At 43.6% G+C, this 27,272-nt stretch overlaps 2 protein-coding genes and 1 non-coding gene across 13 annotated transcripts in view; 2 read left to right on the forward strand and 1 right to left on the reverse strand.

The window, feature by feature from the left end:
- The first annotated feature begins 68 nt into the window (after positions 1-68).
- On the forward strand, positions 69-18,830 carry PMS2 (PMS1 homolog 2, mismatch repair system component). Of its 6 annotated transcripts, none has more exons than XM_032459992.1 (15): positions 69-204; positions 1,927-2,066; positions 2,704-2,790; positions 2,973-3,075; positions 3,778-3,961; positions 5,179-5,346; positions 6,072-6,199; positions 7,366-7,465; positions 8,573-8,657; positions 9,879-10,034; positions 10,604-11,480; positions 13,459-13,626; positions 15,777-15,877; positions 16,201-16,370; positions 18,165-18,830. In XM_032459992.1, exons 1-15 carry the CDS (start codon positions 182-184, stop codon positions 18,306-18,308), a joined length of 2,634 nt encoding a protein of 877 aa, XP_032315883.1. In that variant the 5' UTR covers positions 69-181; the 3' UTR covers positions 18,309-18,830. The 6 variants fall into 6 exon arrangements, with proteins under 6 accessions (XP_032315883.1, XP_006173931.1, XP_032315881.1 ...); XM_006173869.3 differs by having other exon boundaries at positions 6,102-6,199; XM_032459990.1 differs by lacking the exon at positions 69-204 and having other exon boundaries at positions 1,339-2,066.
- Positions 4,639-4,710, reverse strand: TRNAA-AGC. Its single transcript has one exon. It is a non-coding gene; the product is annotated as a tRNA-Ala (tRNA).
- Positions 18,831-19,741: 911 nt separating the features above from the next.
- The window catches only part of LOC102509604 (radial spoke head 10 homolog B), a 39,416-nt gene continuing 31,885 nt past the window's right edge, over positions 19,742-27,272 (forward strand). For 4 of the 6 annotated variants that reach the window (XM_032460033.1, XM_032460035.1, XM_006173868.3 and 1 more), the window contains exons 1-4: positions 19,742-19,824; positions 21,150-21,502; positions 23,479-23,554; positions 26,344-26,412. In XM_032460033.1, the coding sequence (XP_032315924.1) occupies positions 21,246-21,502; positions 23,479-23,554; positions 26,344-26,412 (402 nt within the window). In that variant the 5' untranslated portion in view covers positions 19,742-19,824; positions 21,150-21,245. Of the gene's footprint in view, positions 19,825-21,135; positions 21,503-22,419; positions 22,631-23,478; positions 23,555-26,343; positions 26,413-27,272 lie in introns of those variants that run through there. The other 2 variants (XM_032460034.1, XM_032460037.1) reach the window with 2 other exon arrangements.

Raw genomic sequence — 27,272 nt, forward strand, 5'->3', positions numbered from 1 at the left:
ACGTCACGGACTCGACCTTTGATACCGCCAATCAGCGAGAAGGAGGTGTTGGACGCGTTAGCCAGCCTTACCGGAAGCAGGGGGGCACAGGGTCGCGAACAGCCAATGGGCGGCCGGGTGGCGGGGCCCCGTGGGAGTGGCCGCGCGAACGGTCCAGAGTTGCGGGCTGGGCTCTGTATCCATGGATCGAGCCGAGGGCCCGAGGTAAGCCGTACTTCCAGTCTCCCCGCGTGGTCGCCCTAAGGCCCACGGCGTTCCAGGCCCCTGGAAAGCAGGGGAAAGTGGCCGCGGCGCTAGGCGAGCCCGCCCACAGAGGCCCCGGAGAGGGCTCCTCAGCGCTCCCCGGACCCGCTGGCCCTTTGGGTTCACTGGAGGTCGGGGTCCGCGGGGCATTCGGCCCGCTCCCAGGCAGACTGTGCCCCGACGCCGCCATGCATCCGTTGACTGAAGCCGGAGCTTGAAATCCCTGTGGACGGAGTTCATTTCCTTTCTACCTGGTTTCTCTCTTTAAATTGAGGGTATTTTAGGGGAGGCTTCAAAAGACATGCTGATTTGCATAGCCGCACCGTTTTAAAAAACGCAGTACTTCCATGTCACCTTGAGTATACGATTACTGGCTAGTAAAGTGCATCGAATTCGGGGTTGCGAATGTTTGGGTAGCCCTGTTGCACTAAGTGTCAGATTCTGGAACCCAGATTCGCTGTCTGTGTTTAAATGTTTTATCGCCACCCCTCTAAATAAATACTAGGAATGGACCTGTAGCTGATGGTGGCTTGCCAAATTAACAAATTTTTATTTACAACTTCTTTCCATTTTATGTGATGTCATCTGCAGTTTTCACATTTAAAATTAACGTGAGTGGAATTCTTTGAGAGGTAGAATGAAGAGTAAAGATGTTTATTCCTTTGTTTTGCAAGGGTTTACTGAGGGTCCACTACTATATGTAAAATGCTGTGGGAAATACCCTAAGACTTCTCTCTCTTGTGTTCGGTTACACACAAATTTTCAATGAAACCGTTTACTAGAAATTGCTAAGTTAATCAACACGTGGAATACATTTTTTGGATGAGCAGGAGTTTGCCGGGAGGAGGAGGAGGGGAGAGGTCTGGAGAGACCTGTATAGACAAGGTGCAGTGTATAAATGAGCTTGTGATTTTCAGGAAACAGTTGTTCAGTGTAACCAGATTGTAGGGGAATTGGCAGTGGGAGGAAGATTGGAGAGAAGGAGAAAATAAGGTAGCCTGGGGTCCAATTATGACTAGATTTTAAACTTCATATAGCAGACAGTGGGATACTAGTAAGTTCTTAAGAAGAAAAATTGACCAACTCTGGTGGTAGCATAGAAGATTGATTGGATTAGAAAGAAAGTGGAGACAAACTAGTTGGAAAATTCTGAAAGTAGGTACAGCCAGAACTTTGAGGGCCTTTGGTAAGGCAGGAGCTGGCAGCCTGCATTTGGAATTCAGAGGCAACCGTAAAGATAGCTGTCCAACTGGGATTAATACCCAAGTTCTAAGATGATTCTGATTTTGACGCAAAAACTCTTGATTTCGCACCAAACTTTTGGTTTTTCAAATTGTATGGGAAATGTTGCTTTCAATTTTCGAGAAAGAAGATGCCATCATTGCAAAAGATGATTGTCCCATAGCTTGAGGGGAACGTGTGTCTCCCCCACGCAAATCCCAGTGTCATTAGATTTTTAAGTATCTGTTGCATTTTGAAGTATCTATTCAGAAGTTTTTTTGACAAATGTTTCAGGATTATAGAACCACATGTATTTATGAATATGATAAATGGATATGTTGATATAATGAATGGATGAGACCCATTAACTATTAACAGAGATGACTCATTTCTCACAGTTCAAACCAGGATGAAAATACGTAATTGCATATTTGCTTTGTTTCTTGTGACTGGTTTCTTTAGTTCCGAATGTGCTAAGGCCATCAAACCTATCGATCGGAAGTCAGTCCATCAGATTTGTTCTGGGCAAGTGGTACTTAGCCTAAGCACTGCTGTGAAGGAGTTGGTAGAAAATAGTGTGGATGCTGGTGCCACTAATATTGGTAAGTTTGGGAGAGTTTTAAGCCACAGAAGTATCAGTTGATGCTGTTTTATTCAAGAAATGTTTGTTACTATAGTAAGGCAATCAAGTATTGGTGTACTGAGAAATTATTATTTTTTAAACGTAAATTCAGCGCCTATTATATGCCCAGGAGTTAGCTAGGTAGTAATAATACTACTGCTAGCAGTTAATTTTTGTTGTGTTCTTCCTCTGTGCTAGGCAGGCATTGTGCTAAGCTGGGATACCTCATTTAATCTGCAGAATAACCTTATGAGATAGGAATTGTTACTATTATTATCATCATCTCCATTTTACAAGTGAGGAAATTAAGGCACAGGGAATTTACTTTTTTTGATGTTGTAAAGCTGATAATATCTGATTCAAGGAGTCTGAGTCCAGAGGTTGTTCTCTTTAATGACTATGTTAAAATGATCCTTTCAAGGGAAAGGAAGGAAAAACTATGTTATCTGGGCTGGTAAATAGCTAAGAAGGACTTTTAAAAGTAAAATATACCAAATGACAATCGTAGATTTAAATAAATAGAGTTAGGACTCACATTTGCATTATGTAAGTTCTAAATACTGTTCATATAAAGGCTTTTAGCACGAATCAATTTGAGAAATATTTAAAATTTTTAGATCTCCGGCTTAAAGATTATGGGGTGGATCTCATTGAAGTTTCAGACAATGGATGTGGGGTAGAAGAAGAAAACTTCAAAGGCTTAAGTAAGTTGACTTTTTCTAATCCTGTTTTAAAATATTTGGGCAAAATGTCTCAGGATTCTGGGTAATGCTGTCTTAGAAAGTATAAAACCAGCTTTTTAAAACCAGTCACTTTGATGGGTATTACGTGTTCATGGCTGTATCACTTGAAATCTCTATGGCCTTACTTTACACCTTTCTTTCAGCTCTGAAGCATCACACTTCTAAGATTCAGAAGTTTGCTGACCTAACTCAGGTTGAAACTTTTGGCTTTCGGGGGGAAGCTCTGAGCTCACTCTGTGCACTGAGGTGATGCAACATTTTTATCCACTCACTTGACCCTTTATAAAAATCTCTCTGAAAATTAAAAAGTGTGCTTAGAATCATTATTGTTTACACTGTTATATATGAATGTCTCAACTTCTAACTTCTGCATTCTGCTTTATCTTACTACCAACCTAAAGTGGTAATACTTCTAAAAATGTAAGCAATGAATGAATGAAGGGAAGCAAACAGTCTTGTGAAAAAAATTGTTACCCTGATTAAAGCAGTAACTTCTCAATTTAAAAAGAACATATAGGTAATACATTGTAGATGCTGTGGATTTGAATTTACTTCAGCATTTAGGAAAAAACTGGACCAAAGCACTGATTTCATTACACAATGGTCTCTAAATTTAAAAAATTTTGTGAGAACAGTAGTAACAACACTGAAAAATGAATCTTTATTCGTGCATATATCAGTTTTGAAATCTTTCATTGTTTTGTGGTTTAACAAAAACAAATGTCAAAGCTTTGATCACAACAAAACATTTACAGAGCTCTCTCACTATTTGGTGTCAAACCTTAGGTTTTTATGATAACTCCTCACCAGTTTAAACTCTCTGGATTATCTCAGAGAGATCGTCACCTTTTTAGGAGAGCTTTGAGAGAACAGAAGTGAGCACCTGAGCACGGGATGTCCAGTACATGTGAGGCTCTGACCCCGTGCCCTGCTGGCATTCTTTTACAGTGACTTAGCGATTTCTACCTGCCACACATCTGCGAACGTCGGAACTCGACTGGTGTTTGATCACAATGGAAAAATCCTCCAGAAAACCCCCTACCCACGACCCAGGGGGACGACGGTCAGCGTGCAGCAGTTATTCTATACGCTCCCTGTGCGCCATAAGGAGTTTCAAAGGAATATTAAGAAGGTACGGTAGTGTCCTTTTTTTTTTAAACAGACTTGCAGACATAGTAAACAATCTTATGGTTACCAGGGAAAGGGGGTGGGAGGGGATAAATTTGGGAGTTTGAGATTTGCAAATGTTGGCCACTGTATATAAAGAGATTAAAAAAAAAGTTTCTTCTGTATAGCACAGGGAAATATATTCAATATCTTGTAATAACCTTTAATGAAAAAGAATATGAAAACGAATATATGTATGTATATGCATGACTGGGACATTGTGCTGTGCACCACAGATTGATACATTCTAATCGACTGTACTTCAATAAATTAAAAAAAAAAAAGGTCCAGTAGATTCAGCATCCCAGCCTCCAAGAGCACAGAGAGTGTCAGGCACGTGTGAGATCTGTGGGGGGGTTTGCTCTTGCGTTCATTCTCATCCCTTCATTTTTTGAGAAGCTCTTGGCTTGCTTCTTCCCCTCAAAGGTGTAACTTTAGGAGGGTTAATCTTTTTCTTTTCTTGGGAAGAATCATCAAATTGTGTTTCTGAGGTGTTACGGTACAGGAAATGAGTCTCATGAAATTAACATTATTTTTTGATTCTGTCTTTACTTTTTGTTGTTGTTTTTTTATTTTTTGGGTTTTTTTTTTTTTAGGGGGTAATTAGGGTTTTTTTAAATTTTAGTTTTAAATTTATTTTAATGAAGGTACTGGGGATTGAACCCAGGACCTCATGCATGCTAAGCATGCGCTCTACCACTGAGCTATACCCTCTCCCGACTTTACTTTTTAATAAGATTATTTTTCTTGCTCCCTGAAAAGTGATTTATTACAACTTTCAGGAATTTGGATGAAGATGAAACAGCTAAATGTGATATAGATGTTGTCTTTAAAAAGCAGCTACAGGGAGGTGGGGGTTTAGCCCAGTGGTAGAGCACGTGTCTAGCATGCGAGAGGTCCTGGGTTTGATCCCCAGTACCTCCTCCTTAAATAAAATGTAATAAATAAATAAACCTAATTACCCCCCCCCCAAAGCAAACAAACAAAAATTAAAGAACCTTACCCTCTGATTTCCCTTTATACCATGTAGGGAGATGCGGCTCACAGATCCTCCTGTCAGGAATAATTGGCCTTGTCTGTGAGATGATATGAGAAGCCCAAACTGGATGTTAGAACTTGAATCCTGTGATTCTCGCAAGGTTGAACTAATGTTGAGTCCTTGCTTTTGTGTTTTTCAAACAGGAGTTTGCCAAAATGGTCCAGGTCTTGCACGCGTACTGTATCATTTCAGCTGGTGTCCGTGTAAGTTGTACCAATCAGGTCGGGCAAGGCAAGCGGCAGTTGGTGGTGAGCACCAGCGGAAGCTCCAGCATCAAGGAAAACATCGGATCTGTGTTTGGGCAGAAACAGGTAGCGGTAGCGAGATGTTTAAAAGCATTTTATCGGTGGGGAGGGGATAGCTCAGGGGTAGAGTGCGTGCCTAGCATGCACCAGGTCCAGGGTTCAATCGCTGGTACCTCCTTTAAAATAAATATATAAATAAACCTGATTACCTGCCCTCCCCCCAAAATAAATTAATTAAAAAAGCATTTTATCTGTTTAGTGATTATGGCAGATTTCTGTTGTCTTTTCCAATAGAATAGAGAGTGAAATCCAAGAATTGATTTTTTTTTTTTTTTAAATTAGGTACCTATGAGGGGAAGGATATGGCTCAAATGGTAGAGCACATGCTTAGTGTGCACGAGGTGGGTTCAATCCAAATAAACAAATTGCCTCCCCTTCAATAAAATAAAATAAATGAAAATAAATGAAAAAAATAAAAAAGATTGTTTTAAAAACAAAAACAAAACAAAAAAATTAATTAGGTATATATCACAAAACTTGTTAGGAGACAAGTTTTAAAATAATCCTTTTACTCTCTGGGAAAAAAGTATCATGGCCAAGGTATTGATGATGGATAAGTAGGAGTAGGTGCTTCGTCTTTCTAATGAATCAGAATTACCGTAGAACTACAGAAAGCAGCCACTGAGGGTCTCTGTACTCTGAGCATGGATCGCTCCACCAGGAAAGAAAACACATGGAAACCCGTCGTTAAGTCTTCCTCTCTGAAGTTAGGTCTGTTCTGTCTTCATCAGGGGATGACGGTGACCCTTGATTTCTTTCAGTTGCAAAGCCTCATGCCTTTTGTCCAGCTGCCCCCTAGTGACTCGGTCTGTGAGGAATACGGGCTGAGCTGCTCCGATGCTCTGCACAATCTGTTTCAGTAAGTCGGCTGCTGCCAGGAGCGTGATCATCAATTTTTTTTTTTGACTTCTTTCCCCTCCTCGGTTTTGTTTTCAGGTAGTGATTTTAAAGCGTATAGTTTATTATGTGCATTATAAAGCTGTCAGCAGTATTACTGCAGAGAAAGAGGATTTATGTGGAGGAGTCAGTTACTTAATTGAAACAATAATCTGGGAACTGGTGGATTTTAGGGCGTTTCCTGGTGAATTAGTCTTTGTAGTGAAGGCTCTGTTCAGTGAACAATTAAAATAACTTTTACATTATATGTAATGTTTCACTTTCTTGGAATCTGGCTGGAGGTAGACTCCTTTAACTCCTGCCTTACCCAGAGTCCAATCCAGCATCATTCCTTTTTTTTTTTAATTGAAGTATAGTTGATTTACAATGTTGTATTAGCTTCTGGTGTACAGCAGTGATTCAGATATATATGTGTGTGTGTGTGTGTATATATATGTATGTATATGTATATATATGTATATGTATATATGTATATATACACACACATATATGCATATACATATATACATATATATTCTTTTTCATATTCTTTATCACTATAGGTTGTTACAAGACGTGGACTATAGTTCCCTGTGCTAAAGTAGGGCCTTGTTGTTTATCTCTTTTATGTACAGTATGTATCCGCAAATCCCAACTTAAAATTTATTCCTCCCCCCAATAACGACATACCATCATTACGTTGGTATTAGAAAAACAGACATTTTCCATAAGCAGGATTGGCCCTGTGACAGCCCATATTGCTCACCCTCTCTCCACTTGCCTTGGGCTAATGCCTGAAATTAAAGATTTGGGGTTCTTTTTTTTATGTTAATGTATCATTCTTATGGAAACTCAGATATCCCTGGGGTAGATCTCAGGTGGAATAAACCCTTAACCAACACCTTAGGAGGTCGAAGTTTGCTAACCAAGAACAGATTGTAAAAGGGCAGGGAATGTGGACAAAGATATGGAATATAGGTCCTTGGGCTCCCCAGACAGCTTGATGGGGACTGCATGAAGGTTCTGGAATGTGAGTTTGTGTGGAGACCCACTCCTTGGGTGGAGACAAGGATTTAATAGGGAAAGTGAGAGGACTGCTGAAATGAACCCACTCTGGAACCCTGCCCTAACCCCATTTGTGTTTTCCAGGCTCTCAGGTTTTATTTCTCATGGTACTCACGGCGTGGGAAGGAGTTCAACGGACAGACAGTTTTTCTTCATCAATCGGCGGCCTTGTGACCCAGCAAAGGTACTTGATTTTTTTGCTGGGGGATTAGTTTTTTCTTTTGGCCCTTACCTTTTCGTGAATCTTTTTTTTTTTTTTTTAATTTTTAATCACTTACTGAATTATAGTTGATTTACAGTGTTGTGTTAGTTGGCCTTTAACTTTTAACTTCATTCATTATTTAATAACATTTTCTGACACAGGCAATTTACCTAGAACTTGGGACTTTGATTCAGAAACATGGCTTTAAATTATCTTATTTTAGGCATTTAAAAAAGTCTACCATACAGTTGTTTCAGTTACGTAATGTGTGTGTGCATACATGGACACATATTAATAACCAACATATTGATCATCATAAAATTATCACTATTAAAAGAAAGTAAACATTTCAAAACATTCACCATTGTCTAGGCTTCTCAGTATGAACTGACACACATCCCTAGGCTTCTGTAATTTCTCTTCAGTCTGTCCATTTTCCAGGAAAATAAAGGCCCAGATTACTTCTGCTTCAAGCTTAAACTGATCATCTTGATATGATTACAGGGTTTTTAGTGGTTCAATTTTGACTTTGCTTCTTCAGCAACATTATACCTCAGTAATATTTTGTTTCCCAGTGATACTTTAAAATTACTTCTACCTGCCAGATATGGTTCAACTTTAAAATTTTTAACCTGTTGTAATTGGTGTGATTTTTAGGGTTTGTCTCTAATGTCACTTAATAATCTCATAAAGTCACATAGATACATTTCTGTGTACATTTGAATGTGTTTTATGAGCATTTAAAGCACACCTGCATTTTATTGACACTTCTTCAAGAACCTCTTTAGGTTGGAAAAAAGATTCAGTGTTATGAATCCATGATTAAAAATACCCCTTCGAGGGGCAAGAGGAACCTTTATTGGGTGAAGGATCTACTCATTTTCTTGACGGCAGGAATGGTTTCATGGGTGTATGTGTATGTCAGAGCTTGTCAAATTGTACACTTTATTTGAAATTTGTTTTTGGCCAATTGTACCTCAGTAAAGCTGTTGGGAATGTATCCTTTTAGTGGTTGGTTGGGATAGCCTGTTGTTAGAGCACTAGGGGAAGGAAACGTACGCTTTTTCCTAATCTTTGTTTTCTGTATAGGTTTCCAGACTTGTGAATGAGGTCTATCACATGTATAATCGACATCAGTATCCATTTGTTGTGCTTAACATTTCTGTTGATTCCGGTAAGTTCCCCTGAGATGTCAGTAAAATGGGTGACTTACTCCTAAAGGGATAAAGTGGAATTATAAAGCTCTGATATGACCAGAGAGAGACTTGCATAGTAACAGTTAATGGCTATGTGCTTTTTAATAGGCTTTTTATTCTATTTTATAGACTTTTATACAAACTTTTCTGCTTTCTACTTGAAACTACATTAATTGTATTATTAGGAAAAATGTGACTTTTCATGTCAACCAAGGGAGAAAATAGACTAAATGTTCTCCTTGATTTTGAAAATAATTCATTTTATATAGATTTTTTTTCTGATTGTTAAAATTCTGGTTTATTGGGCTTTTTAAGTTTTATTTATTTTGGGGGGGAGGTAATTAGATTTTTTACTTATTTATTTTAATGGAGGTACTGGGGATTGAACCCAGGACCTTGTACATGCTAAGCATACGCTCTACCACTGAGCTACACCCCCACCCCTGGTTTGTTATCCGTTATTTTTTCTGGATACTTAGAAAAATATATGTGCACACCTTAAAAAATATATATATATATCTCCACCCATATCCTTTGGGGTGAGAAAATAACTTGGGGTAATTTTGAATCATGTTCTTTATCCTTAGATGTGAACATTTTCTTTTCCATGTCATTAAAATTTATTTAGAAACTTGATTTTAATAGCTGTATTATATTTCAATGTGTGGATATGTCTTGAGTTTTAACTTTCATATTTTTGCCTATTTTAGTTTCTGGCTTTTGGAAATTTAAGTACTGTTCTCATAGATAAATCATTACCAATATCTTTGATTATTTCTTTTAGATAAATTCCCAAAAGTAGAGTCACTGGGTCAGTGAATGTGATCATGTTATGCCAATTCACACACCTACCAACAATGTCGTCTGCATTATAATTTTTAACCAAATTCAGTATGTGATAAAATAACGTCTTATTTTAGTTTGCAATTTTCTTCTGTCGTACATGTTCATGTGTTAACTTGCTTTTCTCCTTTTGCTTTTTCCCTTTGGCAATTTAGCCATTCAAATGCTTGCATATTTCACCTGTTTAAAAAAATTGTTCACCTTTTCCTTGTTTATTTGAAAGAGCTAGTTTTATAGTTCATGAACATTAATCTGGACACTGCTTTCGGTTAGTGCGAGTGAATAAAACAGTAGATAGGGAAGTTTCTCTTGTTAAAGGTGAATTTAAACCCAATAAGTGTTCTGTTTTGCTCTAGAATGTGTTGATGTCAATGTTACTCCGGATAAAAGGCAGATTTTACTGCAAGAGGAGAAGCTTCTGTTGGCAGTTTTAAAAACGTCTTTGATAGGAATGTTTGATAGTGATGTCAACAAACTCAGCATCAGTCAGCAGCCGCTGCTGGTCGCGGAAGGTAAGGAAGATACACGGGCATAAGCAGCTTCTACAACTTACAGCTATTGTGATGCTAATTTTTTTCTGAGGTAAAGTTTTTTTGGCATGAAACAAAGTCTCCTCTTTTAGACAGAGAGGACGTGTGGCCCTAGAAAGTATGTACCTGCAGATTTAAGGTAATCTAGACAAAAAGGGACATGAGCCTCATTTATCACACAGGGATGCGTTCTTACTAATCTCCATGTCTGTTGTGCAGAGAGGGGGCCCATTCCTGTGTCCTCCGAGAGACCAGAGAGCAGCTCAGGAAGCTGAAAGTAGGTTTGGTGGAAACTAAGGTGGCAGACGCGTATCGCTCCCAGTGAGAGAAAGCTGCTCTGGGACGAGGCTTTATACGCCCAGGGATGAGTATATGGCGGCATCTTTTGTGCCTTTAAGGTGTGTCTCCCTGATGGTTCCCGTCGAACCGTGTTCCTCTGCGCAGTTAGCCCTTCGGAGCTCCTCTTTGGTGACAAGCCCGCTTGCAGACAGATCCCTCCTGTTTCACTTGAGCACAGTCTCTGATGTTCTGCTCTGTTCACATCTGCTCAGGTAACTTAATAAAAATGCATTCGGCAGAAACGGAGAAGCCCAGGCTGGAAAAGCCAGCGCATCCCACACTGTTAGGGACGCCTGGAGAAGAGAAAAAGGCAGTGACCATTTCCAGACTCAGAGAGGCCTTTTCCCTTCGTCACCCGTCAGGGCCCAAGTCTGGGGGCCCGATGACTGCTGACCCAAGATGCATTTCTCCACGACAGAAAAGAAGCACGCTGTTCTCCAGTGCTCCAGGGTCCCTGTGCTCCGGAAAGGCCATCTCTGGCCCCCGGGAGGAGGGGATGGGTTCAGCTCGGGGGCCCTGTGACCCAATGGACACGGTAAAGATGGAGGAGGACTCGGGGCACAGCAGTGCGTCAGCTGGCTCCGAGGAGGGGTTCAGCACCCCGGAAACGGTTGGTCACCCCAGCAGTGACCCCATGACAAGCTCCCCCGAAGATGGGCTTTCCCAGGAAAACGTGGAGTCTGGTGGGAACTTACCTGAAACTGACCAGCCTTGTCCAGGCCCGGAATCCCCATCAGTCCAAGAAGAACGTGGATATAGAGTTTTGCCTCAGTGCACAAATCTCGCAGCCCCAAACATAAAGCGCTTTAAAAAAGAAGGGATTCCTTTAAATCCTGACGTCCCTCCAGAGTCGCTGAGAACTCCGGACACGTCAGGATCTGAGGTCGACTCTGAGGTCGACGTGGCTGTGAAAATTCAGAAGAAGATCGTGCCCCTTGACTTTTCTATGCATTCTCTAGTCAAACGGATGAAGCAGTTATGGCAGCAGGACTGGCAGCAGGAAGGCGGGCAGAGTTACAGGAAGTTTCGTGCTAAGATCTGTCCCGGAGAAAATCAAGCTGCCGAAGATGAACTAAGGAAAGAGATAAGGTAACGTTTTTCCCTGAAGGGCATTTTTGCTCATCTTCGTCAGCTGCTGTGAATGAAGCCCGGCCCATCTTCCCAGACTCTGTTTGCTCCTCTGGGTGTCCTGTGCTCTGATAGCCTCTGTTCTGGTCTGGGGCTCAGTGTGGCCACACCTTGGCACCAGGGTCTGGTCGTCTGGTTCCTGCTACCTGTCAAGATGGCCCTACCTGGGGGTCTTCCCTGCCCTTCCACACCTGCTGTACCCCAGTCTGCAGACTTGCCCTCCCTTCCTCTCCCCTCGCCCGCCTTCTCCCTCCTCTGGCCTCTCTTTGTGGAGTCAGTTCCGCCTCCCCAGGTGGTCCCTCCCCTTAAGGTGCATCCTTGGCAGTGTTCTTCCCACTCACCAACTTCTCTTCATTGCCTCTCACCTCCATCATGTTAATTTTCTTTTTTTTAAAGTATTTTATTTGTTTATTATTGTATTAAATTATTTTTATTTTGGCAGGGCAGGTGGGAGGTAATTAGGTTTATTTATTTTTAGAGGAGGTACTGGGGATTAGAACCCAGGACATTGTACATGCGAAGCATGTGCTCTACCACTGAGCTGTACCTTTCCCCCATCACCACTTTCTTGACAATAATCATGTATAACACTGTGGCTTTGAAAAGTGATGAACTATCTTGAAATATTTAACTTTTATTTGAAGAAAAAATTTGTATTTGTTGTGTCTCACCAGTTACTGAGATGTGCTATGTCCTGTACATAGTGAAACTCAGCAATTGCATTGAATTTTTATAGCACTTAGTCTGGAGCACACAGGCTTTGCCTAATTTAGATCATAAATTCTTCAACAAATGTTGTATAATTCCTTTGATACTCATAGGGTCTGCCCTTGTCTTTTCTTCCTGCAGGGCAGCCACCCTCAGCACGCAGGAGGCCCAGCACTGCTCACTCTGGTTCCCCAGCAAACTTATTTTCGTTCAGCAGGCTGCAGCCACACCTGTTCCAGCAGCGTCTGAGCTCAGCCTGGGGTGGAGGGGAGGAGGAATGTTGGGTTGGGGGGGGGGTGTGTCTGCACTCTTCATTAGAAGGTCGATACCCAGTATTGACAAAAAGGTCAGTCATACAGGTGGCCCTCCGTATCTACAGATTCTGCATCCACCCTGATCGAAAATTTTAAAAATTACAGAAAGTTCCCAAAAGCAAAACTTGAATTTGCGACACGTGCTGGCAACTATTTACATAGCATTTACATTGTATTAGATGTTATAAGTGATCTAGAGATGACTTAAAGCATATGGAAGGGTGTGCATAGGTTATATGTAAATACCGTGCCATTTATGCGACGGACTTTTGCGCGTTTTGGAACCTCGGGGTCCTGGAACCAGTCACCTGTGGATACCCCAGGACAACGGGACACTCTTGGTGGGTGGGATAGATCTCCTATCAAAATTAAAACGTGCGCATATATAATAACACGTCTAGGGAGTGTTTTGTATAGAAATGCATCCTTAGTAGAGCAGATCTATGTACCGGAATGTTTGTTACACTGTTGTTTGTGTTCAGAATGGGAGTAACTAAAGTGCCTTTTAGTAGGGAATTTGTCAGACAAATTGGTCCATCCACACAGTGAATCCTACGTGGCCATTAAAAGGAGTGAAGTAGGTCTCTATACATGGGTCTGAAAAGTCATCTGAGATGCATCATAACGTGATGAGAGTGGATGGGTATGAAGTATTATGATTCCTTTTTAAAACAAAACAAAACAGAAAACGGTATACAAAGATCTGGAAGGACGTGCACAAACTGTTAATAGTAGTAACTGACGTCGTCTCTGGAGAGCTGGGTGAATGATGTTATCTTTAGAAAGTGGGCTTATTAGGAAGTTCCTCTGTTTTATGTTTTTGTATTGTTTGGGTTTTTCTTTAACTGCAGTGTCCGTTTTATAATCAGAAGAATAATCTTTGAAAACCTCTTGTAATTAACATTTTCTCCGTGTAGTAAAACGATGTTTGCAGAAATGGAAATCATCGGTCAGTTTAACTTGGGATTTATAATCACCAAACTGAATGCGGACATTTTCATCGTGGACCAGCACGCCACGGACGAGAAATACAACTTTGAGATGCTTCAACAGCACACTGTCCTCCAGGGCCAGAGGCTTATAGCGTAAGTTCATTTTGGTGTTCAGAATTTTCAGTGGTTTTGCACCATCTAAATTTAAGATGTTTGCTTGTACGTGTTTCTATGTATGTGGGTGTGTGTATTTTTTTTGCCATAAGCTTTCCTATAGCAGGTTTTTATACTTTTTGCTTAATAATAGTCATACCTGCTGTTTACTGAGTGCTTATTTGATTCCAGGCACTGTGGGAGCATTTGACGTTTAATCCTCACAAACCTGTGAAGTAGTTACATCAGTATTTCACGGGTGCTGAAACTGAAGGGAGCCCAGAGAGGTTAGATAACTTGCCCAAGGTCACACAGCTCAGAGGTTCTTTAAGTGTCAAACCTTTTGAGCTACTAAAAAAATGCTGCTCACCGATTGGCCAGAAAACCCTTTGGATGCAGAGCAGTTTATAGTACGTAGTATAACTATTGAGAGTACATAGAATTTATAGTTCAGAAAGTCAGCATGGCCTGTATAGGGCAAGTCCAGTGATTGGACAGCCACTGCAGAAGTTGGTATTTATCTCTCTTTTGCCAAATTGAATGCTTTTCACTGATCATTTTACAAGGTGGTGTGATGGTGTAGCATGTAAACCAGCAGTCTTTGCTTAAGCAGAGCTCTTAAGGAGAGGTTACGGATTTTCATTTGGGAAATTAAACTATGTAATTAACTCAGACCCAACAGCAGTAGATCCCGGCATGAACAAGTGCCCCACGAAACCAGTCACTCGGCTGGGAAGACAGACCTGGTTGATTTCCCTATATGCGCCAGCGTGGTTTAATTCTGTTTACCTGCAGAAGGAGTAAGTGGTCATAGTGAAGACACTTACTAAGCCACTTTGTAACACTGAAGTATTCCTGCTCCTCTTACTTTTATTTTTAATTAAAAACTTTTTTTAAATTTAAAATTTTTTGGTTTTTAATCAATTTATTTCTATGTTATTTTATTTATTTTTATTTTTTAGCCATTTTGCATAAGTAATGGTCTCGTGTGTGGCATTTCAAGTTGACCTGGATAATCGCAGGCCACTGTGGGTCCCAGGTGGGCCGCACTTCAGGCTTAAAGGATACAGACCACAGCTGCATCCTTTCCTACCAGGCCCCGCATCCCTCTTTGTCAGTTTGGCCCCGACAACCTCTCCAGCTGTCCATCTTCTCCGTGTTCTCTGTACTTGAGTCACTCTGGCCAGCCTTCTTTTTCCCTTGACAGGCCTGATGAATTCCTCTCTGGCCATTAAGCAGAGGGAGCAGATCTTTGCATGTGACTCTGGGGACATTGGCCGTCCATCATAGTGCCTTTGCACAGACTGTCGCTTCTGCCTCGAACGTTTGTCCCTGTCCCCACTTCTCACTCCATCACCTGATAACTGCCATGTCCAGCCCCCCCACCCCCGATCTCAGCTCAGAGGTCACTGCCTCAGAGAAACCTGCCCTGACCTCCCCTATCTCCAGGCCACGTCTCACCTGCTCTGTAGCCCTACAGCCCTGGGTGTCTCTTCCTGATTCTCAGTGTAGTTTGTAATTATAATTTATCTGACTGTTTGATCAGTGTCTTTCTTCCCCAGTAGACTGTTTGTTCCACTAGATCAGAGAACGGGTCTGTGTTCTCTCACCGTTGTGTCTCCTGCCTTTAGCAGTGCCTGGCTTATTACGCCCTTGGTAGATCCAGGAGGAGAGATGGATGGTTGCCGGATGGGAAGATGGTTAGATGAAAGATGCAGGCTGGGGAAGAGGCAGGACAGGGAAATGGATGCTGTTTGTTCTGTTTTCAAATGCCTATGATGGCCTGAGCCAACTTTTCAAATTGTCTTTATTGTGAGGAGGAAAAATAGCATGTTTATGTGACATCGTTTTCTTTCAGGAGAGGATTTAAAAACAAGGTGGAGTCAGTGGGGTGGGACGGCAGATTGAGGAAAAGCGAATGACTCTTGTAGTTACTTTAACATCTACAAAAAATTTTTGAAAAAAGGAAAGAAAATGAAAGGAAACACTCAGCATTCTGTGATGGGAAAGGCTCACAGCTGAACACGTGGTTTGTGTTGCTTTCTGAAATGAATTCAGAGCATCACAGTATTGTGTTGTAGTTTCATTTCTGCTTTAGAGCTAAACGTTTGGCTTCAGACTCTAGTTGGAGTCTCTTCCATGTTTTTCAGACCTCAGTCTCTCAACTTAACTGCTGTCAATGAATCAGTTCTATTAGAAAATCTGGAAATATTCAGAAAGAATGGCTTTGACTTTGTCATCGATGAAGACGGTACGTTATTTCTTAGGACTGTAGCACCGTGTCCTTTTAGGGCTGGGAACTATCTTTGCAAGTCCTGTCAATGGATGGTTTTTTATTTTGTTTTGTTTTGTTTTTAATGGAGGTCCTGGGGGTTGAACCCAGGACCTCGGGAGCGCCAAGCACGGGCTCTGCACCGAGCTCTGCCCCAGCCCCTAGACTGATGTATTTTATATGAGGTGAAAATACTTCCCCAAAGAGCGTTTTGCATCTGCCCCCTCGATGCTCTGTGAGTGGCCCTCAGATGAAGTGCGTGGCTTGGATCACGGCTTTCTCTCCAAATTTTCTTCTTTCAGCTCCAGTCACTGAAAGGGCTAAATTGATTTCCTTACCAACCAGTAAAAACTGGACCTTTGGACCCCAGGACATAGATGAGCTGATCTTCATGCTGAGTGACAGCCCCGGCATCATGTGCCGGCCTTCCCGAGTCAGACAGATGTTTGCCTCCAGAGCCTGTCGGAAGTCTGTAAGTAGAGAAGGCTCACCTAGCGGAGCCTGGCGCCTCTGCTGCAGGAGATCTCAGCCCAGCTCCTGCCCCGTCAGCGCGTTAGATGTGGCGGTGGTGGCCCTGGGCCACAAGATTGCCTGGAGCCCTGCAGTCAGCAGGCACTTCCCCGGGGACCACCAGCGGGTGCTTCCTGCTGTCTCGCTGTGGCGGCTCAGACTGGTCCTGGGAAAGGACAGCAGGGGTTGGGGATGGGCCTGCTCAAGGCAGAGGAGTCAGTATCCCTGACCCACTTCCTCGTTTATTCAGCAAAGACTCTGAGTCCTTGCCGTGTGGCCACCGTGTGGGTGCTGGGGACACGGAGCACGGCCAACGGGGTCCTTGCCCTCGTGGAGCTTAGATTTGAGTGGGAGAAATGGATGTCGACAGGAATAAGGACGCCCTCTGATACCCGTGATTTTAGTAAAGAAAACAGGACGGGGAGCGGGAGTGAGTGCCAGGAAGTGAGGGGGGTGGTCAGGGAGAGGCGGTCTGAGCAGGTGACCTCTGAGCTGATGCTTGGAAGGTGAGCTGGAGCCTCTTGGGTGAGAACTTTCCCCACGCTGGGAGGTCCCGGCTCTGCCTCGCTCAGCACACACACGTGCTGACAGGGGCGGGCTTCCCTCTGCTGCACCCGCACCCCGCGTGGGAGCCCCACATCCCAAGCCTGGCCTGTCCTTCCAGCCCCAGGTCCTATGCTCAGCTCTAGCCACTCTGGACACCTTCCTGCCTCAAGCCTTCTGGTTGCCGCCCGTCTGCCATTATGTCTGGCCTCACACACGTGCCTCGGGTACAGCGCCGGGGCAATACTTGCCTGGGTTCTCTGCTACCTTGTCTGTCTTCCTTGCCCTGGCAGAGCCCTGCTGTCGATCCTGGTCTGGGGTGTGCCTGGCGTGTGGAAGGAGGGGTACAGGGAGGCTCAGGCTGGTCCCCAGTTCCCCTTGTATCTCAGGGTCTCACTTTCTGTGTTTGCTGCGGAGTCTGCGCATCTCTGTGTCGGTGTTAGACAGTGATTGTGCCGTGGAGAGGAGCAGGGCGAGACCTGCTGAGGGACACAGTGAGAGCTGTTTCCTGGAGAGTAGGCAGGGACATGTCAGCAGCACCTGCAGGGAGAGGGGACATGAGCCATGCCCATATCTGAGGAAGAGTATCCTGGGTAGAGGGTATAGCCAGTACTAAGGTCCTGAGGCAGGGACTTGCTTTATGCGCTCGTGCAGGAGGAAGGAGGGTGCGGGTGCGGCTGGAGTCAGGGCGGGGGGAGGGATGCCCGCTTGCAGGTGTGGGCACGAAGGCCAGCCAGTCCCCGAATCAGGTAATGCACTTGGGCTTTTATTCAGGTGAGAGCAGAGGGTGCAAAGAGGAGTCACATGATCCGTCATACCTTTCAAAGGAATCACTGGCCACTGAGTGGAGAATGGTTGACAGGAAAGGGGAGGCAGGGAGGCCTGTTTGGAGGCTGCTGCAGTCTCCAAGGAGAGAGGTCAGGGTGGCTGGGATGTAGGTCGTGGTGGAGCTGCTGGGGCTGGTTGGTTTAGACGGTCTGTTCAGCGTCTCTATGGAGGGTGTGTGGGGAGCAGGGTGGGAGGGGCTGGATTTCCCAAAGAGGCAGAAGGCTGAGATACTGGAGGACAGGGTTCTTTGGGGGCAGACTTTTCATTGTTTTTGAGTTGGAACCTTGTCCAGCCTGGTTGTAGAGAAAAGTGCTTGCGAATGGTTGATGTTCTAACCAAACAAACAAAAACAGTAAAACTTTAAACTGTTGTGTCTCATATTCAGGTGATGATTGGAACTGCTCTTAACACAAGTGAGATGAAGAAACTCATCACCCACATGGGTGAGATGGACCATCCCTGGAACTGTCCCCATGGAAGGCCAACCATGAGACACATTGCCAACCTGGATGTCATTTCTCAAAACTGACGTTTCTTGTTTTATACAGCTATTAATCTTACTGCGGACTTTTCTGTTTTAAAAGGCAGGGTCTTAACCTTTTCCTGTTTGTTTGTTTCCAAATGAGCCTGCTGCTTAAAAAAAAAAGGAAAGTAGATCCATTTAGAAATGACCTTGAGAACTTTTCAAACCATGTGGAGCATTGCTTATAACATTTTACAAAATAGAGCACTTTGGAAGTCAGCAGGACCTCTACTCTGGCCAGACGTATTTTAGTCTGCAACTTTCAGCCCTTAGTGATGTTTAAATTCGTAATGGTTTAACTTCATAAATTAAAAATTACGGTCCTTTTGAGTTGGTGCTTCTCAACCCTGATGCATACTAAATTTAAAAAGAAATTCCCCCAAACCCAAGGGGATTCTCTGTTCATCTGGAAGAAATTGACCAGGTCAGGTGGGGTTCCTATTTTTAAATGCTCTCCACTGCAGCCAGAGGGGCAAAGACTGTTATACCAGGGGAAATAAAAGATTGTGGTTTTTTCTGTAACTTTGACACTGTGTTTGGGTTTCCTTGAGGTGCGAAGTGCAAGATGGTCTAGTTACCGAATGGGCCCAGACATTGAAGAGTCCCTGTGTGTTGTCAAGTGGTTTTTTCATGGAATCCTGTCCCGTTTGAACTCTGCCAGGAGTGGAAGTAAAAATGCCCTCTGGATGTCCAAACGGCAGTGGGGGTACAGTTGGCTGTGTGGACTTCCCACCCCACCGTGCTCTCCACTGCTGCCCAGATAGTGAGCTTCCATTCGCAAACTTAAAGAGCTCCTTGATTACAAGGAGACAGTCAAGGAATGATTGCCATTTGTGTCAAGCTCTGTGCTGGTGGACCTGTCTGCAGGATCTCATTTAATATTCGCAAAAACTCTGCAAATTGGGCTTTGGGGTTGGCAGCCCCTCCCCCCACCCCCAGAACCCTTGAGTATGTGCCCTGCAGGTGTGACTAAGGGAAAGGTCACGAAATGGGTCACTTATCCTGGGTTGGCTGGGTGGGCTCAGTCTAGGCCACGACTTCTTATAGGTGGAGAACTTTACCCAGCTGGACTGGAGAGATGAACTTGCTGATTTCAAAACTGGAGGAAGGTGGCCTCTAGAAACGGGCAAAACAAGGGAATAGATACCTGGAGCAGCCAGAGGAACCAGTCCTAATTTGCGGAACTATGAGATGATAACTTTGTGTTGCTTTAAGCCACTAAGTTTGGGGTAACTTATTTACAGCAATGGAAAACTGAACGCCTGAATTATGCCTGTGTTACCGTGAAGAGGCTGAGAGGCCGCTCGGCAATTAGCAGAGCTTGGAGAATCTAGGTCAGGTGCATCCAGCTCCACATTTCTACCTGCCCGAATGGGTCAGCAGGGCAGGGCACGTGCGGCGGCCCCTTTAAGAGCGGGGCAGTGTGGGTGGTGTGGTTGCCTGGAGACCGGCCGGTCGGGACGCCGCGCTGCCCCGCACCGTCTCCGTCCGGCCTGACCGAGCGCGCGGCGTCCCGAGCGAGGTGAGCGCCGTGTTGGGTCCCGGGGTCTCATGGTCCCAGGCTGGTGGCCCTGCGTGCGCCATGGCGGACGTGACGGTTTGGTCCGGGTCCTCCTCCCCGAGCGGCGCGGCCTCCTAGGACCCGAACCGGTGCGCCGTGGGCGGGGAAGGCCCCCGGGAGGGGCATGACCCAGCCCGGAGCTCTGGGCTCAGAGAATGCGCCCTCTTTTTGTGCTGTAAACGGTCGATAATACATACAGTCTCAAGCCGGGGAGAACAGAAGCTATATAAAAGTCACTAGGAAACACGCCAGGAGGACGAAGTTTGCTTTATTAGCAGCTCAGACGTCGCTGATGGAGGACCAGAGAGCCTGTAGTCACGAGAGTTTAGAAGCGAGAGCAGCTTGCTTCGCTTTCAGTCGTGAGGTGGGGGTGCAGGGCTGCAAAGAGTAATGGGGTTTTGAAGGCAGAGAGAAGCAGGACCATGTTGATAAGAGCAAAGTCTAGAGGAGGGGTCAAGCGGACGCGCGGGGTGTCCAGAGGATGCCATCCAGACAGGAGGCATCCAATGCACCCCTTGGGGACGTGCAGGTGGACCTTGCAGTCCAGGATTCACCTATGCGTCCTGCTTGATGGGCTGACATGTCTTCAGTGGGGCCAGTTTTGGAGGGCCACGAAAACTAGGGCTTTGGAGCCTTGCCTGTCAGCTCTGTGACCTTGAGCAAATAATTAGAACAAGGTTTCTTGTTTGACGTAAGAGTCACTAAATCAACGATAGTCCTGTTCTAGGATGACTTCAAGTTGAAAAACAGGAAAGTGACCTAATAATCACTCTGTTATCAGGTGTGCTCCCTGCCGCACACTTAGGGGTTTGGTGTATCATCTCCAGTAATCCTTACAACCGGACAAGGGACTGTTATTCCTATTCGACATCAGAAACCAAAGGACATCAAGTTACAGCTGGGAATGGGCAGTCCAGGAGCCCAAATTCAGCTCCTGAGCACCTAGCAACGCTGTTGTGTGAAGAGATCCGCTTCTAAAGTATGAACTGGAGGCATATAAGACTTCAGAGGTTAAGTGGCTGTTTTTCATGCCCAGGATTACTATTCTTTGTTGTACACTATTTGAAAAGAAATGGTAGACAGTGGTTCTAAGTTAGAAAAAAATTTTTTTAGGAAATAGCCAATGCAGTATTAAAATTGTATTTTTTTAAGCTGATGATATTGGATACTTGTAATTCATTCTTCAGGCTTTAGGAGAACAATAATGACATTGGGGTTGTAAAACTAGAATTGTAACTATGACTGAAACCCTTAAGTATTTTAGAGATGTAGTTTTTGTTTTTCAGATAAAACTCATTGACGTCTTGAAACAAACAGCTTTCAACCAAAGGAGTCATTTGATTCATATACATGTAAAGTAAAACAGAGGTCTTCTAAAAGCCATGGTGAAAGAAAAGAAAAGAGCAGACAAAAAAGGGGATAAGTCTGCCCGCTCTCCCTTGTCTGTGTCCAATTACCCAGTGTTTTCCAAACAAGATGGCAACTCTGTGAGTCAAGATATGCCCCCAGGTGCTTCACCACCCCTGGATGTGCCGCTCAAGGAACCGGGGCTCAAGAGAGAGTCCATAAATGAAAATCTGCAGAATGAACATACCACCCAGTATGAAGAGCCCACTCTGACCAAACTCATGGTAGAAAGGTGATTTTTATTAAAAAAATTTTTTTTACTCTCTCTCTTTTTTTTTTTTTAAACGGAGGTACTGGGGATTGACCCCAAGACCTTGTGCGTGCTAAGCATGCGCTCTAGCACTGAGCTGCATCCCCACCCCTGAAAGGCGATTTTAATGAGCTGCATCTCCCTGTTCTACCACTTTCATGCTCTCTGTCCCCTCTGTCAGTCATCTCACATTGTAGCTTTACCTCTGTCTCCCTAGGTGGCTGTGAAAATCTATGACTTCAGCACTATTCTCTCTCCTAGAGTTTTAGGTTCAAATTTTTATCTCCCTCCTGGACATCATCTACTGAACTTCAAACTCCCTGTGTCCCAAAGCCATGACTGCGGGACTTGAAGTGCAGTTATCTGGATTTGTGTCTTAGCTGTGTGACATTAACCCCATTGTCGAACCTTTCTGAGCCTCAAGTTCTTTTTTAAAAAAATATTTTATTTATTTATTATTGTATTATTTAATTACCTTATTTTCATGGTGGAGGAAGGTAATTAGGTTTATTTATTTTTAGAGGAGGTACTGGAGATTGAACCCAGGACCTTGTGGATGCTAAGCATGCGCTCTGCCACTGAGCTGTACTCTGCCCCAATCCCTCGTTTCTGACTGACCAGATCCCACCCACTCTTTTCCTTTAATTCTTCCCAGAAGGAAGTAACTTTCCTTGAAACTTCTTTTATCATCTTTATCACTTTCTGTTATGTGTTACTATATACGTAATATGTATTACATCTGTATTCTGTATGAATTACTATGATTTGTTCACAAGTCCCAGCTTCTCTGCCAGGCTGAAACTTCCTTGGGAGCAGAGACACCCAGAGGTTCAAACAGCAGACCTGAGGCCCTGCAGGTGCTCCATCCAGATTTAGAGCTTGAATGATGTCCGCGGCCGTTTATGAATGAGGTGCTGTGTGCCAGCTCTGGGTTGAGCACTACAGAAGTATCTGGGGAAGTGTGAAATATGGTCGAGATAGGCCGTGCCTGACCATGACCCACGTTGTGCTGTTTTTAGGGACGTTCAGCAGAGTGTCAGCATCTGCCCTGAATGTGTTCAGGGAAGGTGGGACCTGCAGTTGCCCTGACACAAGAGGGACTCAGAGCAGGTCAGGATCCAGGAAACTTGCATGCATGTTTTGGGGGTGAGGGGGGCCGTCGCTGACAGCACTGCGTTGAGCTATTGTGAATTCTTTTTTTAGAATCCTTTACATTTTCTTAGCAGGGAGGGTATAGCTCAGTGGTAGAGCACATGCTTAGCATGCATGAGGTCCTGGGTTCAATCCCCGGTCCCTCCCTTAAGATAAATAGATAACTAAACCTAATTACCTCCCCCTACCAAAAAAAAAAAGAATCTTTTGCATTTTCGTTATTCATTGTTTTTAATTACTGAAATGCTGTGTATTCATTCTGATGAATGAGATAATGCAAAGTTATCTTAAGAGTGAATCACCTCCCTCCCACAGCTTACCACCACCACACATTAATCTGAATAAAGTCTTTTTGGGTTTTATGGGTAAATAATCACCTAATCTTTAAATTAAAATAATTTCCTAACTCTTCAATATTTACACATCAGTTATTTGTTTCTTGACCTTCTGCATGAATTAGAAGCACTAAAACACTATTGAATATTTGGTGGTCAAAGCAGGAATCCCATCATGCTCCTGATTTTAACGAAATTGACTTCAGTATTTCATTCTTAAAAATCATATAAGGTGGTTTTTTTTCCGTGAATGGTCTATTATGTTTAAGTAGTTTCCTCATATTGTAACATTAGAATTTTTAAACATTGAAGGATAGTTGATTTACAATGTTGTGTTAGTTTCAAGTGTACAGCAGAGAAATTCAGTTATATATCTAAATATACATACATTTTCAGATTCTTTTTCATTATAGGTTATTACAAGAAATTGAATATAGTTCCCTGTGCTACGTTTCATTTATTTCATTGCAGCTATGAAGGGGGAAAAGTCCACGGACGGTACGAGGGGGAAGGCTTTGCCGTCTTTCAAGGAGGCGGTACCTACCACGTGAGTTACACGTTTGGGGGCTGGAGGGGACGACTGTGTGGGGTAAAGCCCATTGATTCTTCAGAAGAAATTGGAAGTACTTAATGATTTTACTTTGGGCCGAGAGTACACATTTTACTGTTAAAACATAACTTGGTACAACTGAAGTGGTCATTTTACCTTTTTTTTTTTTTTTTTTTACCTTTTCCCAAGTTTTATTGTACAAACCACATTAAGGTCAGTGAAGTAAATAACAAATGGTAAAATCCCAGTATCATCATCCTTTTGCCATAAGTGTTTTCAGTTTGCTGTGTCCCTTTTATTCCTTGAATGGATGTAGCAGTGTTGTTACCTGGGAATAGTAATTGTGTGGGTCATGTCTTGAATCTTTTTTCCCTCAGGAACGCATTGCTGTATTGATGCCTGGTTTTTATAACTTAAAAGGGTTTGTTTTGTTTAGTAAAGTACACATTAAATAGACCATTTTTAAGTGAAAGGTCAGTAGCTTTAAGTACATTCACATTGTTGTACAACCATCGCCACTGTCCATCTCCAGAACTTCCTCATCGTCCCAGACTCTGTCCCCATTAAACACTAACTCCCCATCCCCTCCTTCATAATTACTATTTTAAATATCACATGGTGTTTTAATTTACCATTCAGAACTGTACCCTGATTGTTAGATACTTTTGGGGTGTTTTCATTTTTTGCCCTTATCAATAATATCACAGTGGACGCATCCATCCATCCATCCATCCATTTGTTCAGATTATCGAAGAAATATGTGCTTATTGTAGGAGAACATATTTTCGTAGTTGAGGTTAAAAGGCAGAGGTTTCAGTGCCCCAAGTTTTCCCTTTAACCTACAACGTGTTCATTTTCCTGTTGTAAAAACTCTTAAAAACACCATCAATCATGGCTGAATAATATAAAAATGACTGTACCATCTGGCCTTTGCTGGTTTCAGCATTCATAGTGTTTCTTTATCCTGACTGGAGTCTTCTTTCATCACGATCGTGCTCCTAGGAGGCACCGATGTGTATATAATGCTGAGGTACCTAGTGCTTGTTCCCATGGGGTAAACCCCTCCTGGTCGGCTGAGGACGTGATGACAGCCTCGTCTGGGTGCTCGGCTGGGTCCCCTCAGGTTCGCAGTTACCCGGTAGCTCGAGCCTGGCCTCGCCCCTCCCCCTGATGGGGAGCAAATAGCCCCCTGTTTCTAGAGGAGCCCCTCCCTCACTGCCAGCTGCTTGCTCTGTAAACTCCCTTACCCTCCAGTGGTTTTGATTAAAGGACAATCAATTAGCTCGATCTCCTTTTTAGTTTTTTTATTTTTGGGGGGAGGAATAATTAGGTTTATTTATTTATTTATTTATTTATTTATTTATTTATTTATTTATTTATTTATTTTAGAGGAGGCACCGGGGATTGAACCCAGGATCTCGCATGCTCAGCACAGGCTCTACCACTGAGCTACACCCACCCCGCCCCCATCTCCTTTAAACTGTAGGGGAGGGGGAACCAACAGTAGGCCCGTGCCCCACATGGGTCAGCTGTGGTCTGTCACACGTTCACATCACAACCTCCTAAAGAGAGACCATCAAAACAAGCCTGTCACGAAGCACTTACCCTCCCCACGTGGATGGGTGCCATCCTTTACGTTCTAGTTTGTTAAAAATGCTGCTCATCACGACCACAGTTGATTCCCCAGTCCAGCCAAGAGCCGCAGCCTGCATCCGCAAAATCGTGGCTTCCCCCCAGTTCCTGAGCACCAGCCCGGCCTGACGTGCGCCCACGTGAACCAGAGTAGATGCTCTAATGGTCTTCTTGCTCCTGAGGTTAGGGTGGTGGTTAGCAAAGCGGGTTCCCAGGGACAAGCAGCAGCACCTGGGAATTTTTTCAAAGTGCAAATTCTCAGGTCCCAGCTCAGATCTGGTGAATCAGAATCTCCATGGTGGGGAGTGGGCTGAGCAGTCTGTGTTTTCACCGCCCCCCCCCCCCGACTCTAATGCATTGTGGGGTTTGAGAATCACTGACTTAGTGCACTGTTGACATCGATTCTCGATTCTCCCCAGCCGCCAAGCCTTGACCCCAGCTCCTCTAAAAAGGTGATTTTGAAAAAGAACTGGATGTAATTTTATCCTTGTTTCCTCTGGTTGCATTTAGACGTGTAGGTGTGTCAAGTTTTTAACGACTAGTTCCTATACAAAAACAGTAGACACTCCATAACGAACAGCACTGACAACTGTATATTGTGTACATACACGTATATGTGAACGCACACGCGCATGCACCGGTAATTCCCAGTAAGGAAAACGAAGTGTAAACTTCAAAAACGTCATCCTTTCTGATGTCCACATAATGGGTTTAACCAGGCCTGTCCAGTCTAAATAATTTTCCAAAACCCTTAAACCTTGAAACACAAAGCCTGAAGCATATGATGTTCTTTTGAACTATAGAATTTTCCAATAGCTTAGTTAGCAGAGGAAGCCTGAATTTACAGCTCCGTGTCACAGCTGCACAGCGCTGCCTGGTGTAAACTTTAGGGAACTGGGTTTTTGGGGGACTCCTCCTCGGATCCTTTTTAGAACAGGATGGACGCCAGTGTGGGCCAGCTCCAAGCTGAACACTCGGTGAGCAGATCTGTGGAATGTGGTCCCGTTCTTTATTTTTGTGAATTCAAGTGCAGTCAGTTTACAATGTTGTGTTAATTTCTGGTGAACGTGGCTCTGTTCTAAGTGGAGTCCGTGGGCGGCAGTTGTATAAAATCAAGATCGAGCCTAAGGGTTTGTTGTTGTTCTGTTTTGAAGGGTATGTTTTCAGAAGGACTCCTGCACGGGCAAGGGACTTATGTCTGGGCCGATGGACTGAAATATGAGGTAAAGCACATAATGCATTATACTCCTAAGTATGAAGGTTGTTTTTTTTTTTTTTTTTTCAGAATGACGATCTCCAGGTCCATCCATGTTGCTGCAAATGGCATTATTTCCCCCCTTTTTATGGCTGAATAGTATTCCATTCTATAAATATACCACAACTTCTTTATCCAGTCATCTGTTGATGGACATTTAGGTGGTTTCCATGTCTTGGCTACTGTAAATAGAGCTGCTGTGAACATTGGGGGTGCTGGTGTCTTTTTGAATTAGAGTTCCCTCCAGATGTATGGCCAGAGTGGGATTGCTGGATCATATAGTTAAGTCTATTTTTAGTCTTTTGAGGACTCTTCCTACTGTTTTCCATAATGGCTGCACCAAACTACATTCCCAGCAGCAGTGTAGGAGGGTTCCCTTTTCTCCACACCTCTCCAGCATTTATTAAGTATGAGATTTAATGGTCAGGTTCCCCAAGTTAAACACACTAGTTTCATAAAAGTAGCTCAGCATATGGGTTAAAAGAAAGGCACAAAACCAAAGGAACTCGTTACTGCACAGGACCCTCTAAATTGTCACCAGTTTGGTCTGGATGTTCTAGAGGTGTTCTGTGTGCTCTGGGCATGGCCAGCATACGTGCATGTGTTTAGTCTCTCCCATTTTTTTTTTTTTTTACAAAAAATGGTTTGTTACACACTCTCTTCTGCACTTTTATTTCCTAGAGCTGAAATACTGTCCATTCAGCCAGATGTGCCTATTTTTACGGGATGCTTGTGTTCCATTGTGTGGGTTTCACTTAGCCTGTCTTGTTGGGTTCAGGGGAATATATATTTTTAAATCAGTGCCTCCCAGAATGAGCACCGGTTTCA

Source organism: Camelus ferus, chromosome 18 (genome assembly GCF_009834535.1).
Source record: "Camelus ferus isolate YT-003-E chromosome 18, BCGSAC_Cfer_1.0, whole genome shotgun sequence".
Taxonomy (NCBI): Eukaryota; Metazoa; Chordata; class Mammalia; order Artiodactyla; family Camelidae; genus Camelus; species Camelus ferus.